This window comes from Astatotilapia calliptera, chromosome 14, assembly GCF_900246225.1.
Source record: "Astatotilapia calliptera chromosome 14, fAstCal1.2, whole genome shotgun sequence".
NCBI lineage: Eukaryota > Metazoa > Chordata > Actinopteri > Cichliformes > Cichlidae > Astatotilapia > Astatotilapia calliptera.
The window spans coordinates 12,791,939-12,813,020 of NC_039315.1; the positions used below are offsets into that span (position 1 = coordinate 12,791,939).

Below are 21,082 nucleotides of genomic sequence, written 5' to 3' on the forward strand. Positions count from 1 at the left end.
TAAAGACTCAAACACGCTTATAGCTAGTGTCAAATTGAAAGTCGTCATTAAAAATATCCTTTCTTCAGGTGTTTTATAAGTTGAAGGTTTTCTATATCACGTTGCTTGTGTTACATTTTGCACACATTTTTGATGCCTCGATCGGTTCTTTCAAAAGCAATTTTTGAATGGGACGCCCTGACAAAAATCAATCATACCACGAAGTACTGCATGTGCAGCCAAAGCCCGAAAACCTGGATCGTATTTCTCTGTACCACAGCATGGCTCGTTGTGCTATGCAACAATTAAAAACATTTCACTGAGTCAATGTGTTGCAGTGGATAACAGGCTCATTCATCACTGTAAATACAAGGTACTGTGGTTTATCTTGAGCGAATCCAAAACACACAGTCCTGAGGCTGTTAAGACTCTTGAGTGAAGTGTTTACGCAGCATTTAAACATACATCACCCACCTTCAACAGGGAAAAACACTGTAATACAACTGGATTTTTTCCTATTTCAGCTGTTTTCTATGAATCATTACTCACTGGCTGAAGTGTTCCCACGAGGAAAGGTTACAAGTAGGCATCGCTTCATTGTAAGGAGTCACAACACAGGTGAAATTACATTATCCAGCGTGAAGAACAGATTTTACTACAATATTTAGCAAGAAATGTATGAAATTAAAATAATACACATGATGAAAGTCACATGAGTATTGTCTACCTATTGACCCGAAGGCCTAAAAACCCAAAATACACAAAGCAGTTTTGGCAAATCTACAAAAATCTATAGAGCCATAGATTCACGAGGTAATCCCTGCTTTGGGATTAGTTCTTACCTTCCAGCAGTTTACACTGAAATGTGAACAGCCAGCAGGTAAAAATGATTCACTGTAAAATGAGAAATAAAAATCCATTTTACCCTCATGTCCTGAGTTGTGGAGATGTTCCCCCAGGTCACAGCCAAACACACGCTCTCGGAGGATGCCGCGCTGCCTGAGCTTCTGCGGCGGCGGTCGAGACTTCATAAAAGACCTCAGGAACGTTACCAGCTTTCCATGCTTCTTACACACTGATTAAGATGAAACACACAACCAACATACATATAACAGGCGAGTGAAATCAATCTGACTCATATCCTGGAAGCAAGTCTTAAATAAATCATCACGCACCGACACACACACACACACACACACTGAAAAGTACCTGGCTTTGGCACTGAGCTTTGAACACTGGGGGGAATCTTGTCATTTATCAGCTCAACACAGTCACAGGGGAAGAAACCAACCTGGAAGAAGAGAGAAGAGAGACTGAGAGGACTAAAGGGGAAAGACAGAAACTGTGATACGCTTGAATGTTAAAAGGACCAGAGGGGGTGTTTTATGCTGGAGCAGACTGTTATACGGCGAGGGTGCAGAAATAGGTCAGGAAGCATGAGACGCTGCCTCAGACGCTAAATCCTCAGCTATCAGCTGCAATAGTGTGGCTGGCATTGTTTGTGACAAACAGACACAAAACCTGTGAGTCTGTCTCGTTGCGTCTAGATCCTCATTGCAAAACGTGCTCCTGTTGGCAGCAACTACTTCTACTCTAGCAGGGACAACAACACATTTGATTACTTTGGTAAGGCATCCTGGAGTTGCAGGCCAAACCTATTATTAAATATATCCACAGACTTTGTATGGATATTGTAAATGGTTCATTTATTTCAAAGCATCAAATTTTTAAAAACATTTTCTGCTCTCCCATCTCCAATTTGCATAAAAATGTTGTGCGTCCAAAGTCTGAGGATATAACGATTGCTGTGAAATTTAGGCTTCATATGCTAATTACTTTGTATACATTGTATTTCTGGTTTGTTGAGCCACTCCCAGCGTGTTTTTCGTTCACACTTTGAAATCTGAAACTATATTTGAATATGAATATCTCATAAAGTATCCACAATAAAATGCCTGAAATGTTTTTATACATCAAACACAGCAAAATAATTAACAGTTATAAGAAAGGGATTAATAATTAACTTTCCTGTCATAAGTGTCGCGAGGCCAAATTGCCGTTTCCTCATGCCGAGATCGGTATCTCCAAGACCTTAACTCCCCATTCCAACAGTAAGTCTAAAGCCACAACTGCTGCAGGCAAGCAAGGACACACGCTAACTGCCAGAATATATATGAAAATGCTACATTGTTGCATTTTTAATGTCTCTCTGACTATATTTTAAACTTAATCTGGATTATCAGACTGCTCCGGGGCAGTAGGACTCGAAAATTAAAATACACAAAACATATTTTAAAAACATTATTTGCTTAGTTATAACTAGAGTACCATTTAGAAACTATTCAGATCTTTTTGGATCAGACACAAAATGTTTTTGAAACCAGAGAAAGTCGAGCAGAAGACCCATGATGATAGAATGACTCAAAAATATTAAAAGGTAAAACAGAACAGGGATGCAAAGTGGGACACCTCTGGTTCTCTTTAATTAAATTCAAGGTATTACCTGTTTTTACCTGTATTATTATACAGTAGAAAGAGGACATTTGTGCATTTATTATACCTGAAATCCATGTTTCCCTCGCCACCAGCCTGTGTCTTCTTTAGGCGGCATGTCGATGACTGAAACAATGTCCCCCACCTGGATCACAAAGCGTGTGATGATGAGTCTGATCACAGGTGAGTCCATTAAAAAGGAATCATGATGGAATCAGAAATCTGCATATGTTAAACACTCGGTCAAATAAAATCTAGCTAAAGAAGAAAAAACAAGTTAAACAAATGGGAGTGTGTTTCTCATAGATGTTTTATAATAGCTGGTACCTCAAAGGTTAGCTCGTCTGTGGCCTGGGCTGTGTACCGCTTGGTGACGTGGGCAGCGGCGATGGCGGGGACATTGATTGAAGCTTCTTCAGACACCAGCAGATGGTTCCCCTTGTTGTCGATCTAAAAATAAAAAGTGTTACAACAGAGACGTGTTAGCCCAGTTTTTCTTAAGCACAGGAAGCAGGGAACGGGAGCTCTGTCGCTGCAGTAAAAGTGACAGAGACAGGAAGCAGAAGAGAGGGGAAAAAATATTTTCTTTTTACCTCCAACTTGACTTAATATCAGTCGTTCCCTGTTAAAGCAGAGCCTGAACAATGCACAGCATGTAGCATAAGCTATTAAACTATTAAAGCATGTTTATAACCCCTCAATGTCCAAAATCGTCATTAAGGCTAAATGTAATCTTTATAGGCGAATGAGCTACAGGAGACGCACTACTTCACAAAATACACTGACAACCGCAAGTTCTTTCATGCTTGTGTTGATATGATCTTGGAGCTCTGGTTTCTCTCACCATCAGAAATGTGGAGGGTTAATGCTACCAGTCTTGCCCAGGACACTCTAAATTCTGTTGTGCTATTGTGCTAATTCTTGATTAAAATAAAAAACTTACGTTTTTCTGCAACAAAAGCAAAATGTCAGAACAAAAATCACCAAAAAGATAGTCAGATACCTCCATCCATGTTAATACCGGACCACAGTTGATCTTATTGTCAGCGATGTTAGAGAAGCGGGACAGGTAGGTTGCCAACATTGTGGCTACTGACTGGAAGGAAGCACATGATCAAGATTTGTAAAACACAAACTGTCTGTAACATTAAACAGATAACTTCAGGCAAATCTGTGATCTTATACGTTATGGACATAGATACCTCATCGGTGTCCTTCAGCGTGTCGTATCGCGGCAGCTCAGTGAGCTGGGAGTAACGACGGTCGTATATACACAAGTGCAGATGCTTGTCCAGCACCCGGAAGTCTTCATAAGACCTCTTCACCAGCCAGTTTCGACCCTGAGAGGACGAACAAATGATAAATGGAAATGGAAAGAAATATACGACATCGTGCGATCTAATCTCGTTCACAAAAGTAGCAAGTGATGTTACCTGGCAAGTGATCTGGACCAGAAAGACCAGCTCCTTGGAGTCCAGCCCAGCCTTTGGTCCTTCACTCTGCCCCTCTGCAAAGGCCAGCTACAGAGAGACAAAGAAGCGAACGCTGAGAAGGCTGTCGTGCTAAATAATTGATCAGTTTAATACAACAACCTCTCTGTATATGACCTGGTATACAAGGAGAACTTCATGTAAGGACCCATTTCTGCATGAAATAGTAAAACCACTTTTACGCTGAACAGTGGAGTGAAAAAGTGTGATGAAAATCAAGCACCAAGGCACTGTGGGCAAATAATGCATTAATATAGGAGGATGTGAAGATTTTGTAAAAAAGGAATTCCGACAAATGATCTTTAAATGTGACTGACAGCCTTCGTGGTTAAGTTATTTGGCGGATAAGGAGGATATACAGTGGGGCAAAAAAGTATTTAGTCAGCCACCGATTGTGCAAGTTCCCCCACCTAAAATGATGACAGAGGTCAGTAATTTGCACCAGAGGTACACTTCAACTGTGAGAGACAGAATGTGAAAAAAAAATCCATGAATTCACATGGTAGGATTTGTAAAGAATTTCTTCATAAATTAGGGTGGAAAATAAGTATTTGGTCACCTCAAACAAGGAAAATCTCTGGCTCTCACAGACCTGTAACGTCTTCTGTAAGAAGCTTTTCTGTCCCCCACTCGTTACCTGTATGAATGGCACCTGTTTGAACTCATCATCTGTATAAAAGACACCTGTCCACAGCCTCAAACAGTCAGACTCCAAACTCCGCCATGGCCAAGACCAAAGAGCTTTCGAAGGACACCAGGAAAAGTATTGTAGACCTGCACCAGACTGGGAAGAGTGAATCTACAATAGGCAAGCAGCTTGGTGTGAAAAAATCAACTGTGGGAGCAATCATCAGAAAATGGAAGACATACAAGACCACCGATAATCTCCCTCGATCTGGGGCTCCACGCAAGATCTCATCCCGTGGGGTCAAAATGATCATGAGAACGGTGAGCAAAGATCCCAGAACCACACGGGGGGACCTGGTGAATGACCTGCAGAGAGCTGGGACCAAAGTAACAAAGGTCACCATCAGTAACACACTACAACGGCAGGGAATCAAATCCCGCAGTGCCGGACGTGTTCCGCTGCTGAAGCCAGTGCATGTCCAGGCCCGTCTGAAGTTTGCCAGAGAGCACATGGATGATACAGCAGAGGATTGGGAGAATGTCATGTGGTCAGATGAAACCAAAGTAGAACTTTTTGGTATAAACTCAACTCGTCGTGTTTGGAGGAAGAAGAATACTGACTTGCATCCCAAGAACACCATACCTACTGTGAAGCATGGGGGTGGAAACATCATGCTATGGGGCTGTTTTTCTGCCAAGGGGACAGGACGACTGATCCGTGTTAAGGACAGAATGAATGGGGCCATGTATCGTGAGATTTTGAGCCAAAACCTCCTTCCATCAGTGAGAACTTTGAAGATGAAACGAGGCTGGGTCTTCCAACATGACAATGATCCAAAACACACCGCCCGGGCAACAAAGGAGTGGCTCCGTAAGAAGCATTTGAAAGTCCTGGAGTGGCCTAGCCAGTCTCCAGACCTCAACCCCATAGAAAATCTGTGGCGGGAGTTGAAAGTCCGTGTTGCTCGGCGACAGCCCCAAAACATCACTGCTCTCGAGAAGATCTGCATGGAGGAATGGGCCAAAATACCAGCTACTGTGTGTGCAAACCTGGTAAAGACCTATAGTAAACGTTTGACCTCTGTTATTGCCAACAAAGGTTATGTTACAAAGTATTGAGTTGTATTTTTGTTATTGACCAAATACTTATTTTCCACCCTGATTTACGAATAAATTCTTTACAAATCCTACCATGTGGATTCATGGATTTTTTTTTCACATTCTGTCTCTCACAGTTGAAGTGTACCTCTGGTGCAAATTACTGACCTCTGTCATCATTTTAGGTGGGGGAACTTGCACAATCGGTGGCTGACTAAATACTTTTTTGCCCCACTGTATATCATCTGCCAGCAGCACTTCACTATAAATCCTGCAGTATGAAATGTATAATAGATCAGCTGTTAGGATTTCAGAACTTGGAGGTGGTGTAGATTTAAAGAATATTTCTTTTTCTCTTCCTCCTCACTAATTTTTAATATGCCCCAAAACTGAAACGATCAAAGCTTCACTGTAGTTTGGGAATTTGTTGATAGACATTACTGTAGCAGCGACTTCAAAGGCCTCGAAGCCAAGGGAAGTTCTGGTTATTTATATCTGTTAGCAACTCATCCAGATACACTGTTATACAACACGCAGCGACCCAGTTACTGCTCAGCAGTAATACAGCAAACCACAGTGACAACGAACGCAGTCTGAGAAATTTGTATCTAAATAATTCATGATGGAAGAGCTCTTGTACACTGTGAGAATCTGAAATACTAGTCCCGACCAAACAGCTAAATTAGGTACGGACGGGTCAACGAGCCAAAGAGATTATGATGAGAAGGATTATGGACTGAATCACAGACAAAAAAGTAGGTTTCAATTTAAAAGATTTGAATAAAAATAAAACAGCAAAAATCTCAAAGTTTTCACCGAAGGCATGCTTGAGCATCACTTCTTCCGTGACGCTCACACCTCAGAGGCTCCTCTCTTCAAACTAGAGCATGCTAATGCACAAGCGTGACATTATTTCCTCACGAATATCAACCATCAGAAGCTCAGATGAATATATAGTCAACGCATGGTTATGTTACCTGCCACTAAGGCATCTCACATATTCCCCGCAGCTGGAGGAGGTGGCTCTCTCTTTGTGTGCAGCCGCAGTCCTGGACCTCAGCAAGCTCCTCCAACAAGCCAAATCTTAGCTCAGAGCAGCGGCTCAAACGCAGCTCGCCTATTTGCCGTCCCCTGCCGTTTTACCCAAAAAGCTCATTTCCAGTGCTTTGGATCATCGCGCGCTCATGCTCTGTTCTAAAAGCAGAATATATGAAAAGAGGATGCTCCCAACTGTGTGTGTGTGTGTGTATGTGTGTATATATGTGTGTGTGTGTGCGTTACCCCCCTTCCTGCATCCCTTTTTCGATCTCTTCCCCCTCCTCCCTCTCCTGCGCTCGGTCTCCATCACCCTCCTCCTCTCGCTCTCCCTCTGTCTCTCTCTCTCTCTCTTAACCCTCTTTCCTTTCTCCGGCAACAAAAGGGGGTTTGCCAGTAAAATGGGCTCAGCCGGCACACACAGATACACAAGCTCATCCATCATACAAAGGCACAAGACACAAAGATGACCCTTTGTCATTTCAAAACAATTCTCCTTCACTGCGCTCTCAAGGCGAGACTGCAGCTAATCTGGAGAGGGATCAATCAGGCAGGCTGCAGACAGAGGCAGTCTGCTGTCCTTGTGCTATTCTGCAATCATGATATATGAGACTTGATCAGCGCCTGGCTGCTGCACTATGTGGATGAAGAGACATGAGAAATGCATCACGGGACAAAGACTAATCTCTCAGATTAAGTCGAGGATTCATCACGTTGCATTGTGGCGTGCAATACACCCCACAGCAATGTCTCCACACACCCAAATTTCTATTTCAGCTTGACTCTGCCTTTTGTCTCCTTGTGGTGCTTTCCAAGGTCACTGGAACTGTGCTGCTTCCACTTCCCTCCACGCTGCTGATGCATCCATCACAATCATGGCAACCACAAGAGGATGCGCAACAGAGTCAGAGCATCCAAGAATCGAAGTCCCGTCCAGCCTGTTACACTGTAGCTGACTAATACTAGATGTAGGGATTCAGCCTTAAAGTATGTGTGCATACATGCATACACTGCTCTGGCAGCCTAAAGCTGACACTGGCAGCCTGTAGTTGGAGCAGCCTGTATCAGAGGTGACTGACGCACTCTGCTGGCAAGCAACCTGCACTACACCGAGGTTAACCAGGCGACTAACAATCACTTCCACACATGGATGAGCAGCCACTAAGGCTTCACTGCTTCTTATTATCACTGCAGTGAACAAAGTCTTTCTTAAACCTAGAAAATTATCTATATGTCCAAATAATTTATTACGTGGTTAAAGGAAAGGAATCCCAATCACTGACTTCAGAGGCCTGTGTTATGAAGCCGGATTTAAGGTTTAGTCTGTGCTTTTAGGTTAACTCTTCCCCTGCATCAACTATAACTGCAGCCACACTCACACACGTAACATGTGATTTATCAGACTGAGATTTTAAATTTGTCTCATACAAAATCCTACAATTCCTGGATAGAATAGACTATTTGCTCTATTGTGACATTTAAGGAGAAAGAAGGATAGAGAAGTAACTGTCCAGGAAAGGCAAACAAGGTTATCGATTCAGCTGCCACGCTGCGTTTAAAGAATGATTCCTTTCTGGAGCAATTCACTAAAACGGCCACTGAACTCGAGCCAAAGACACAATTACTAAACATAGAAACTCTGCTGCTGAAGTCACGGTGTAAGTATTTTCAGGTCTCACCTGAACATTGCCAAAATCAACTGTCTCATAGTGGAAATGGGCACACTCTGCCAATCTGGGAAAGTGACCTCTGGGAAAAGTCAGCCTGAAAAACAAAAACAAAAACAAAAAAATATAGCAAACGCAGCAACTTATCAGTATTTAAAACACTGAAAAAGAGAAGAGCAAAGTTTATTGGCATAAAAGAAGAAGAAGAAGAAGGGTGAGGTTAGGTCTGCACATGATAACAGACTCACTTATCTGTCTGTGTCACACCCGTCATTTTATAGGTCCTCATTTCAGTGGCCTGAATAAGAGGCCTGGTTTACTGCCTATAATAGCAGCAACACTGTCTCCAGGAACACCTACTTCTTCATGTTCTTGACCTTCATGCTGGCTGTGCTGACGCAGGAACGCAGGATGGGCTCAGCCGGGTGCTCTGTGATGTCATCGCTCCTTGCCTGCCAAACGGAGACAGCACCCTTCGATAAATGTCAGTCAGTCACGGGACAGCTGATGGAGAACCATTTGCAGTGACCACAGTAATGATGTCGATCACATGAAAGAGTGAAGGTGCTACAACTGAAGTGCTACACACTAAAGGAGTGACTCTAAGCAGTACAATAAGTTTTATGCTACAGCATAGTATGCAAGGCTAATATGTTATATTACTATATGCTGTGGTGTATTGCATTCTTTGCTATCCTATAACTGTGTTATCATATATGTGTTCATGTTTTGTTGAAATGTCATTTACACTAATATTAGCAATTCCTGTAAGCATTAGGCCTTTTCTTTCCATGGATTCTGTTACTGTACTACGTTGTTATTGTGCTCCATAGAGCTAGAAAGCCATGCACATGAATGGACAGATATATATTCTAGTACATAATGAACAAATACTGCTTTATCTGACTTGTTATCAAGTCAGATGTTATCAAGTTCATTACTTTGAACCAAAAATGTACTTTATTCAGCATATTTCATACCACCATGATGTCAACAACTCAGAAAACTGGTGCAGCAAACTTGCTCACTTTGAGGCAGAGTTCATTGGAATTTTTCCAGTTAGAAATCAAGTTTTCAATAGTGAACGCATGAATGCAGTATAAGCTGTAATCTTGTTCTTCTTTAAGCTGTTCCCTTTAGGGGTCGACACAGCAGATCATCCCTAGCATCCTCTTCTGTCACACCAACCCTCTGCATGCCCTCCTTCACTACATCCATGAATCTTCTCTGCAGTCTTCCTCTTTTCCTCCTGTCTGGCAGCTCTATAATCCACTTTCTTTGTCTAATATATCCACCATCTCTCCTCTGCACATGTCCAAACTATTTCAGCCTTGCCTCTCTAACTTTGAGCCGTCCCTGTGATGTACTCATTTCTAATCCTGCCAACTCTGCAACCTCCACCTTGGCCTCCTGACTTTAGGTAAGTGCCACCGTCTCCAAACATGTATTATAGCAGGTTTCTCTACCACTGAGCAAACTTCCCCTAACACTCTTGCCACTATCCTTCCGTCACACTTGTCTCCACCCACTCCACGTGTACATAGCTTGAAAATCAAAATGCAAACTTGGAATTTTTTTTTTTTTTTTTTTTTAAATACAGTATACATTAAAAAAAAAAATGCACACGTCATGTGACCACTTTGCCTAATAATCCCTCAGGAGGTAACCATGAGACAACGGGTATCTGGTGCCAGGACTTCCTGTTTTTTGTAGTCGTTATTGTTTAAGAATGTAGATACATTTTTAAAAAGCAAATAAGAAATAATAATCATACAGTCAGTAGTTTTTTGTTTTTTTTTTAAATTGCATTTTAAAATGCATCTATGTTCGGTTAATCAAACAGGAAGTATTGGCACAAGATACATGCTGTCCCACGGTAATGACACTACCCCACAGCCACCCACCTTTGCTCTTCACAGGACTGTTTCCCTGCTTGCAGTCTAACATTGACCAGATGTAAATGGTTAATACTGCTTTAAGCAGAAACCAGAACGCTTCCAGGAACAAGAATCTAGCAAGTCCCTTGCTAACAGATTCTGCATATTCATGTGCAGATATCAGAGTTAAGAGAGATTAATATGGATAGAGAGAGATAGAAACAGACAGATGGTAATTAACAAACAAAATTCACCAATTTTACATCTTAAAATCCCCCTTCAGATAGATAAAGAAGACAAACAGAGAGAAAAGATGACATCATGTGTCTGTGGCATGACACCGTCATCACACCTTTACCTCAGCTGCTATCAAGCATGTCATCTCAGTCTCTGGTGAGATATCCTTAAATGCAAATTTACATAACAGCTGACTTTCACATGTCCGCCATATGACCTCGGTGGCAAGATGCTGTGAATAACCTCCAGAACCAGTGCAGCCTCATGGAAGAAGGGAGACATCCATCTCTGCTGGTGTTTATGTGTTTTCTTGTATAAGTGATGAGTCAGAGGCGTGTTTGTGTGTGTGTGTGTGTGTGTGTGTGTGTGTGTGTGTGTGTGTGTGTGTGTGTGTGTGTGTGTGTGTGTGTGTGTGTGTGTGTGTGTGTGTGTGTGTAGGCGTGTACCATGACAGTGGATGTCTCCTGTGGTTGTTTCTCCTCTAGAGGATTACTGTTAGTGGCTTGAGGTAAGGCATCGTCTTTGTCCAGCTCGGTAGACGGTAACACGTCACTACAGGAAGACACAGGCCAGGAATTTAAATAAAAGAGAGATAACATGTCACAGTATCAACTGCTGTGCCACGGAGACTTTAAAATAAGGCTTGTCACTTTTTTTTAAAAAATACACCAGAGGGAGCAAGTGAGGAGGAATTCATAAAGTGTGGCTTGGTCTCAAATCCTGACATTGCAACAGCATGGCCCAGAAAACATGTTGTACAAGCACTGCAAGGTTTAAATTGCATCACATATGATAACTGGGAAATATGTGAAAATACTAGTTTAATCCAATCAGGTCAAGGTGGAAACATATGTTGCACAAATGTCCGTGATCCAGATTAATCTGAAAGCAAAACAAAACAAACTGTAGCACATTTGGGGTCTGTTGGATGCCCTTAGGAAAGCCAAGGTTGACTATTCAGTGAGCCATAAAGACAATTCACCCACAAGGGACTGCTTCACAAAACCGTCACTTGAAATGTGACTCAGTGTATTGAAGAGGGCAGGGTGAGGTTCCATTCAGCTCAACTTTTATGAGCAACAAAGCCAGGAGAGAGACAGAGCACGGTTTTGTCAGCGTAATTCAGCATGATGAGATCAGGACTCCAGGCCAGGAACACAGACACACAGTGTAATTTATGTGATCCACAGGGATACAGTGAATTGCATAAGAGAAGAAGAGATATGGTAAAGTCTGGACATGATGAAGCTTGAAACAGAGACAGTCTGTCTGTCTGTCTCTCTCTCTGGGGACAGGGTCATGTTTTAGCCTTAACGCTGTCCTGCTCTTACTTTCCTTCATGCAGCATCTCAAATGCAAAAACGCATGTAAATGAGCACACAAGCACATGATAGTTAGAGCTACGCACGCACACGTCTGTCTCCACACATTTTTATGTTTTTACATGATTCACATCAGCTGACATGATGTGAGAAAAAAAACAGAGCAACTCACCTCTCAAGGACGTCACTACTTCCTGGTTCTCCCTCGGGTCCTGAGGCAGCATTCTCAATCACCGCGGCAACCACGCATCCAGCCTCCATGATGCTGCTTTTCTGCAACTGTCCGCTGTAGAGAAACGTGAGTGGGAGGAGAGGGAGGGAGACAAAGCCAGAGTGGGTGGGTGAGCGTAAGAGTAGAGCATGGGAGAAGGAGTCCGATCCTATGAAGCCGCCAGACGTTAACACACTTGAGGCTGCAGCGTGCGCGACTCTCAAGGCTACAATTCACATAGCCCAGACTGTAATCTGCGATGACATCATGCTACAGTGCCAGGAGCTGCTTCAGGGATATAAAGAATGTCAGACGGCACATTCATGAGAGGATTTCATGAGAATATCAGCTTCTTTTCTTTCTTCCTTTTTTTTTTTTTATCATTTTTGCACTGACAGGAGTTAGCTGGAGAAAACATCCACCTTCAAGAAAATGTCAAGGCTGTCATGGCAGTTTCAGTATGAGCCCCGGGATAAAATTAGTTCACTTAGCATCATTATCTTTGCTCATAGATATCCACTCACTGGCTATTTTGTTTGGTGCAACTGTTAAGCTGCTAGTAAATGCAAATATCTTATCAGCTAATCACATGGCAACAACTCAATTAATTTTGGCACGTAGAAATGTTCAGAACAACCTGCTTAAGTTTAAACTGAGCATCCAAATTGTTAATAGAGATGATTCAAATCACTTTGAATATGGCATTGTTGTTGGTGGTCTGAGTATTTCAGAAACTGCTGATCCACTGGGATTTTCCAACAAAATCATCTGTAAGGTTTACAGAGATGGTCCATAACTGAGAAAATGTACAGTGAGCACAGTACTCTGGTTAAAAATGACTTCGTACATCAGAGGAGAATGGCCAAAATAGTTCACACTGATGGGAAGGTAATAGTAACTCAAATAATCAATCATTACAACCAAGCTATGTACAAAAGCATCTCTGAATGGACAACATGTTGAACCTTGAAGCAGATGGGCTACAGCTGCTGAAAACCACGCCAGGTGTGACTCCAGTCACCTAAGAACAGGAAACTGAGGCTAGTGTCATAAAGGTGTGGGAGGTTTTTCCTGACAGACTTGGGGCTCCTTAGTGTTAACTGGCATGATTAGAAATGCTACAGCTTACATGAATATTGTTGCTGACCATGTCCATCCATTTGTGACCACAGTGTACTGATCCTCTGATTGCTGATTCCTTTAAAATGACAATGAGTATACTGCACAATCAAATAGAGCATCTATGGTGGAATGGGACGTTCACATCATGGATGTGCAGCCAACAAATTTGCAGCAACTGTGTAATGCTATCGTCTTAATATGGACTTCATCCATTATCTACTTCTAGTTATCTAGGGGCAGGGATAGCTCAGTAGGTAGAGCGGTGGCCCCATGATCGGAAGGTCGGGGGGTCGATTCCTCTGAACAGCCACCCTGAGGTACCCCTGAGCAAGGTACCGTCCCTACACACTGCTCCCCGGGCGCCCAATGGCTGCCCACTGCTTCACTGAGTGAATGGGTTAAATGCAGAGAGGAATTTCCCCACGGGGATCAATAAAGAACACTTTCTTCTTTCTTTCTTATCCCTATCAAAGCACCACCTCACATTGGGAGGTCATAGAGTATACCCTGTACTGACCTTCACTCTGTTGCAAGTCACAGACAACTAAATAAGGTTCATACTGGTGCTGTCCAGGTGCAATTTTGGTCTGGGGTTATTTCTTATGTGCTCGGCTTGGCTCCAAGTCACGGTCTGTAGCCTATCCCAGTTACCACAGGGCGAGAAGGGGGGTACACCCTGGACAGGTCGCCAGGCTGTCGGAGGACCAACACAAGAAAACAGACGACCATTCATGCTCACATTCAATCCTACAGGCAACTTAGAATAACCAGTTAACCTAATCCCACCAACTGTATGTCTTTGGACTGTGGGAGGAAGCTGGAGTACCAGGAGAGAACCCACACAGACATGAGGAGAACATGCCAACTTCACACTCCAAAACTCAAATTTAAAAAGTTTTAAGTGTAAGAATGCGTAAGAATCATCATATTTGGAAAGGCTCATACCAATATGGCCCTGATCTATCTTACTGTCTAATGGAATCCAGTATCACTACTGACCTCCTTATGTACTGTAAACAAACAGAAGAAATGCCCTGATTAAGCAAACTCGGCACCACAATCTTCCCATAACTAGCTTCTAACCAATGTGGGTGTGCATTGTGAAACAGTGCATGTTAAAAGGGCGTGTGGGTGGAAAAAACAAGCCTCTTTTCACACCTCTGAGGTTCATCTCCAGCACTAAAAATCCCTCCATTTAACTCTAAGGCAGTTTTACCATCCCTAAGCAGCTCTGCTAATCAGCACAGAAATGTTTGGAGTAACAAGTAGATTCGTCAGCCCCAACTAACTGCTGCTGTAGTAGCAGTTTCCCACCAGCCCCTCTGGCCCAGAGCCTCACTGAGTTGCTGTTGACGGCCTTCTACAAAGCCTCCTGACTCAGCAGAATGTGAGCAGGCAGACAGGAATATGGGCCAGATCAGACTCCAATTCATCCACATCTCATACTGCATCTCCTCTCTAATAGACACTGTAACCTTGCCAAAGGAGAGCCAACGTACTATACAAGCAAGCAGCAAACTAATTTATTGTTTAGAAGTGTTGCATCAAGCACTGCTTCATAAGGGTCACCGGAGGGAATGTTTTTTGGAAAGTCATATAGAAGTGAAGACAGTATGCTGCCAATTAATGTGGCTCTAGAGGCACATGTAATAAAATTAGTGCCTCTATTTACAGCTTAAAAATCTAGGTTAACACAAAAAGATCCAAGCATTATCTCTTCATTGTTTACAATATTTCCTTTATCGTGCATTCCATGATTTAAAAAAAAAAGTGTGCTACATGGTACAATACCTGACCTTGCTGATGGCACCGCATAAGACAGTGAATCAAGCATAGGAACATGCTGTACTGCACACTGCAGAGGAGGCAGGCTAGCTGTGTGCTTTAAAGCTGCCTGACAGAAACAGAAGCCTGACAACTTGTGGGGGATGAGCTGAAGATAGCCGACAGCAACATATGATTGAGGGCTATACCAAACACCTCTCAGCATCATGAAAATCACAACACATGGAGGAAAAAACAGGAGGACTATTTTGGAATTGCCCCAAATAGCTTGAGCTATAAAAAGATAAAGCTGTCACATCTGTAAAAAAAAGTCATTACTCTAGTTGATCTTGGCAATGAAACAGGTAGCACATATTGATGCAGCCGTACAGGTGAGAAAAACACCATCCCGCCAAACCAGGCATCAAACCCATGTAACTAAAACTGCAGAGCTGCTGTACGTCAAGCAGAAATCATCTTTCCACCACATCTCCATCAGTCATTTTCAATGTGTTAAGCAAACCTAATCCAGATGTACAAATAAAGAAACCCTCTACCTGTCACTTAAAAAAAAGAAAAAAAGTAGTGCTGCTCTGATGTCAGGAGACTGCAACAGAGAGTGTAAAAGGATGTCACCTGATGGCCTAGATGGCATTTTAAGGAAAAACAGGGCAGCCTACACAGTCGTGCACACTTTTTATGAAACTGCTATCAGCATGTGTGCTGACAAGAAGAATGACTGCCTGTATATTTGTAGCTACAAACACACAGCAGATGTGTCTAAGTGAGTCACAGATACTTTATCACATATGAGAGGAGGCAGGAAGGCAAGCCAAGGAAGGAAGGAAGCTAAGAAGAAGGAGAGGGAATATGAAAATGTCTTTTTACCTTTCTCTGTAAAAATTGAATTTAACTGACACATATTAATGCAAAAATCGCTCCCATTCTGTGGACCTACAGTAAACAGTGTAATATGACGTAATCACACCTTCATTATGGAATTAGCAGAAGTCTAATGAAAGAGCAAAAAGAGTAACAATAAGGCTGCATTGTAATTATCACTGCTAGCTTGCAGAATGTTTGATTTTTACTTTTTAAATTTGATCCCTTACTGGCCAGATGATAAAACACACATTGTTGGAAGTTGCCTAAATAAATACTTCTGGCTACATGATAAGTGTAAATCTGCTACACTCTGTCCTGCTGTTTTCACCACATTTGGGTGTCTGTATTTCAGTGTTAGCTGGGCTGTGTGAAGCAGGTTTGCAGGCCTGTTGTGGTTAGAATGAGCCAAAATAGTAAAGATGGCAGGTCAGAAACCCAAAATGAGCTAGAAAAAAGCTGAAATTATCCGAGAAGCTGAGGTACACAACAAAGTGTGATGATAATCATAGATGGGGAGGAGGAGTCACCATGACACCACCCACTCATCTGTGAGTGGAGCATTTTGCCCGTCAACATCAGGGTCCTTTAAAACTACATTTCACATGTGAGGGGTGAATCCGAATAAGGAGAGAGGGCACGGCACACTCATAAACTTGTGACTTTAAATCACATGACAGCCAATCAGATACTCTGCTTTATAAACTATTTACTTTACATGGAACTATGATTACCAAAATGAACTTCGTGTTGGATTCAATAAGACTTGGAACTGGTGACTGGGACAATAAATATATTCGCAAAGTGTTTACTGAGGTCATGAATGGAAAAACAAGATGACTATATCATAGTTGCCAATAGTTGCTATTATAAAGAAAGCAGGTTTAAGGCCCTTGAGCACTGGTTCTACTTTTCAGACCCAAATACGATGCCCATTTCTTATATACGGTCTATAGTGATAACTGTCTCTGGGTATGTGACCCTTTCACATACACATGGCCATGGTATCTGTGAAGTTTATTAAATACCGACTGTATCAGCTTAAACTGCACTTTTAATAAAATTCTTTTATTTTTTCTGCAGAACCCCCCAAAAGGCAAGTGGCTGGCCGATGGAGGAAACTTGGTTTCATGCTCTCATTCTGAGCTCTGGATTGCAGTCAACACAGGCAAGAGACGCAGAGGAGAAAGCCCTGTGGTTACCATGGTAACCGCTCTCCCGTCCATCGTGACTTGATGCTCCTCCAGACTGAGGATGAGGTAAGCACAAGGAGGCAAATGATGCCTCAGAGGAACCTTTGGCCAGAAGCTCCGACACATCACCAGAAAGTCTATTTGTTGCTTCTCTGCACGGCAGGACTGAGACAGCAGGTGAGGCACTGCTCTCTGATAATGCCGTTTAAAAAAAATAATAAAAAATCAACTGTAGTTACTGAAGCTTGGGCTCAAATCACTTCATAGAGGGAGGAGGAGGAGATGGTGGTGGCGAGCGGTCATTTGATCTTATAATCTCCTTGAAATCAAACCACAGTGAGATTAAATTTAGCTTGGCCTTTGCCCCGCAACCTCCAGAGTTACAGTGATCCCCGGTGCCAGGCAGAGAGCGGGGTGACCAGCAGGGCGATTAAGTTGTATGCAACAGAGCCAAATATTTAATCAACAAGCTGATCTGTCACTCTGGATGACAGTCTAACCCTTACAATAAGATGAAGGTCTTTCCAGTATAAGCACGAGTGTTTACTTTGTCTAAAAAAAAGACATTTTACCATTTTACTGTGTAAGACAAAAAAAGAAAAAATGCAGGAATGCCAGAGGACAAGATCCCAGCTCCCTTTACAATCTAGTGCAATCTAATACAGCAATCCCTGCAACAGCTACAAACTTTGTAAAGCTCATGTTCAGCTGTCAGGGAGGTTTTGACTCAGCTCTGTGGAAATGCATTTATAAGGCTGTACTGTACAGTCGACTGGACCACATTACACAAAATACACATTACCATAGAATATGACTAATGTTTCTACTCTACAGCTATTTTATACTCAAGCCTCCACCACACTTGCCATATCTTACATAATGAACACAGCCTCACAAATTACAATACAATTCTTAGCTTTCAAACACTAAAGATCTTTCTAACTAATAAATAAACACATGGCAGAAATTCGAATACAGGAAGTGCAGGTGTCACAACACTTATTGCAGGGCAAGTGTTGCACTGTTGCAGTAACACGGGTCTTGGTTACACTGTGTCCACGCACTGCACAACAGTGATTCACAGACACACACCAGCAACGAAATCCTCTTGACAGACAAAGTCAGTTTTAATTCCCTGTGATGCAATCATGCGCATATTGCAGTCCCGTAAACCGACTCCTGGGATCCACTGGGAAAACTTCACAGCCTGTGTACTCTGACCTGTTGGGCCTGACAGATCAGCGGTCAGCTGCGTGCGTAACACACGCGCACACATAAACACACGATCATTAGTCAACTCTAATGTAAAGAATCACATCAGCTTGGTGGGGTGGGGGGGGGGGTCTAAAATACGCGCGATGGTCACACCTTCGGCGGTTGACAGCACATTAAACCCGGTGTGGTTATGTCTGCACAGCCAGTTACGATCCCTGCTCAAACAGCAGCCTACCTGTGACTGTACCCGCTGCTCCACTCTGCTGCCTCCTCTATGCTGCACAGCGCAGGGCTCCTCGACGAGGAAACATGTTGTCAGCATCGCACTGCAGAAATGCGCGGCTCGGACTCACACTCGGGCTACGGCTGATCATCTGAGGTAGACGTTTTGCGGAGAAAACCGTTGACCGGGTGCGGCATCGCTGAGGCAGTGTGGGAGTCTTTCCGGGAGCCGCGACCGGACTGACTGAAAGGCTGGGAAATCTGCACACTCGGTGCCGGGAGCGCGCGCTGCTGAACTGACCTCGTGCCCGCGCCTAGGATGTTTTAGCCTCAGGGCTTCCCAGACCTTTCAAAGTCAAGGACCCACATATGAGGCAGGCATGAGGGTATTGCAAGCGCTTGTTGGAGAAATATTCACCAGTCCGAAGAGCCCCGTCTGGCAAGTTGTGCTGCATTAGGTAATGCTCAGTAAGGAATTACATAACCCTGTAAAATAGGTGGGTGGTAACAGAGAGGAGTGAAACCTGGTGTGCAAGTCACTCATCCTAATACAGCATCTATTGTGCTTGTCCACTGAAGGAGGTAATGTGAAATTCAGCTCTTCTGTTTTAGGCTGTGGGAGCACTGGGACCTTTTGATGACCTTTTATGGTCCTTGCAAACCTGTACTAAAATTTCTGGCCTACTGTAATTTTGAAAATCGATTATACAGCTAGCATAATTGATAGGATCTAATCCATCTTTTTAACAGAAGCTTCTATTTTCATGCACAGCCATTTTTGGCACCATTGAATAACATCATAATATACTGTGAACAGTTTGTGCTCTCTCTTTATTTATTTTTCTTCCAAAAGTAGCTAGCATATGATGGAGATGGACAAAATGTGGAAATTAATTTTGATTATAAATCTACTGCCTGGTAACTAGTTAGGATACCATACAAATTATTCAAGTCCTTCCTTTTCAGCAGCTTGAACGAATGCCTCGTCTAACCTGCACAAACATCAGCTCGGCTTAATTTACATAGAGTGCTGCATCCACAGCCACAATAATGTCACTGCTGCAAATAATCCACTGGAGACTGGAATATGTAACAACATCACCTGTGAAATAAAAATAATGGGGGAAAAAAACATTTGACTTAAAGTTGAGTAGAAGATGAAAAGGACAGATGTTATAGAAAGTGTGACAAATCAGTTGCTGTTTGAACCTATGCTATACATTTCATAGTTGTGAATAATAAATGAAGATAGTACTGTTAGGCCACCTGGGCAAACCCGCTGAAGTCGGTCCCTTTGGAGAACCTGACAGATGTGTGTTACTGCTGTCTGATGCTGCTGGTATGCAGCGTGGTGAACTCACAGGAAAGGCTCAAGCTGCTGTAAGAAGCCAATAAAACTTCAACTCCTGTTAAAGTTTTGTCAAAACCTGGGTTTTAGTCATTAGGCCCAGTGGTTAGCCTTGTTAATGTACCTCATAATGTTAACTTAGTAAAGTTATAACTTTTCCCAGGGTTTTATTTTCTAAGAGATGCCAAGTTTCAGAGCAAAGTGAATATGCAAAAACACCAATTATTTTCCCCTCGTGTTTCCAGCCATGTTAAATCTCCCCTGCTCTTCTTGCGTTTCATGTCTGTGTCTTACGTTGTCAAGTTCGGGTTGTCATGTCTATGTCTCATTATGTTTCCTGTTTTATTGTGAAGAGGTCTGGTGTTCTGTGTTCATCATGTTCAGTTTTACTCTCCCACTGTGACGTCATTATGTTCATGTGTGCCAGCTGTTTCCTCATGTGTCTCCACTTCCCCTAATCACCTCCTGTGTATTTAAGTCCTCTGTTTTCAGTGTGTGGTTGTCAGGTCGTCTGTTGTTCACGCCATGTTCTCCATGCCATGTTTCTAGGTTTCATGTCCAGGTTTTTCCATGTTGTTTGTTTAGTTCTCCCAGTTTAGGTTAATGTTAGTTTTATTTCTGTTTGCCTTGCCCGTTATTTGTACCTTTTCTGCCAGCCTCATTAAACGGCTCGTTTTTTGTTACTCAAGTTTTGATCCAAGTTCCTTGGTGTCTGCATTTTCACAGGTCCCGCACAAAATCCAACTCTGTTTTTCCTCAGTAAACCCTTTCCTAATGAATTTATGTTCTCTAGACCTGTTAATCAGGATGCAGCCGTTAGTGATGCATCCACAGCTTTAACATGTTTTTGGGAGTTGTCTGTGTTTTTGTCTTTGCACCCACTTGCTGTGTGTTTTCAGTTCACGTTCATCTTGTAATGTTTCACTCACATTCAAGTAACTATATTTTGTTCTAAAGGTCAAAAACATGGAGTAACTTTCAGATACTCTGCTGTTGTCCAGTCGCTCTGAATGTGATTTGAACAAAAAAAACAAACAAACTGATGTTTAGTTTATTAGCTGGTTTCCTGGTGGAACCTTGTTTGTACAGTTACACCGTTTATGAATTTGTGCTAATTAATTAAGGCGATTTTGCCACCTTTCACCGATTAAAGCTGCTATACTTACCACCCCTGTCCCTCTCATATCCTGTATGCCACATTAAAGGATTTACCAGACAAATCCAAAATGTATTTGGATCTTATCATCTAACTCTGAGGCAGAAAACTGCCGATATGTAAACATGTTATTTAAAATGGGCT

The 21,082-nt window shown here is 42.6% G+C and overlaps 1 protein-coding gene across 3 annotated transcripts in view; it reads right to left on the reverse strand.

Annotated features, from left to right (window-relative positions):
• Nucleotides 1-18,906, reverse strand: part of arhgap32a (Rho GTPase activating protein 32a) — a 28,363-nt gene extending 9,457 nt beyond the window's left edge. For 2 of the 3 annotated variants that reach the window (XM_026191902.1, XM_026191901.1), the window contains exons 1-12: nt 18,448-18,906; nt 11,998-12,111; nt 10,950-11,055; nt 8,750-8,841; nt 8,402-8,486; nt 3,906-3,992; nt 3,675-3,812; nt 3,476-3,568; nt 2,800-2,922; nt 2,540-2,617; nt 1,189-1,270; nt 905-1,054 (exon numbers count right to left, since the gene is read on the reverse strand). In XM_026191902.1, the coding sequence (XP_026047687.1) occupies nt 905-1,054; nt 1,189-1,270; nt 2,540-2,617; nt 2,800-2,922; nt 3,476-3,568; nt 3,675-3,812; nt 3,906-3,992; nt 8,402-8,486; nt 8,750-8,841; nt 10,950-11,055; nt 11,998-12,086 (1,123 nt within the window). In that variant the 5' untranslated portion in view covers nt 12,087-12,111; nt 18,448-18,906. The other variant, XM_026191903.1, reaches the window with a different exon arrangement.
• Between the last annotated feature and the right edge of the window lie 2,176 nt (nt 18,907-21,082).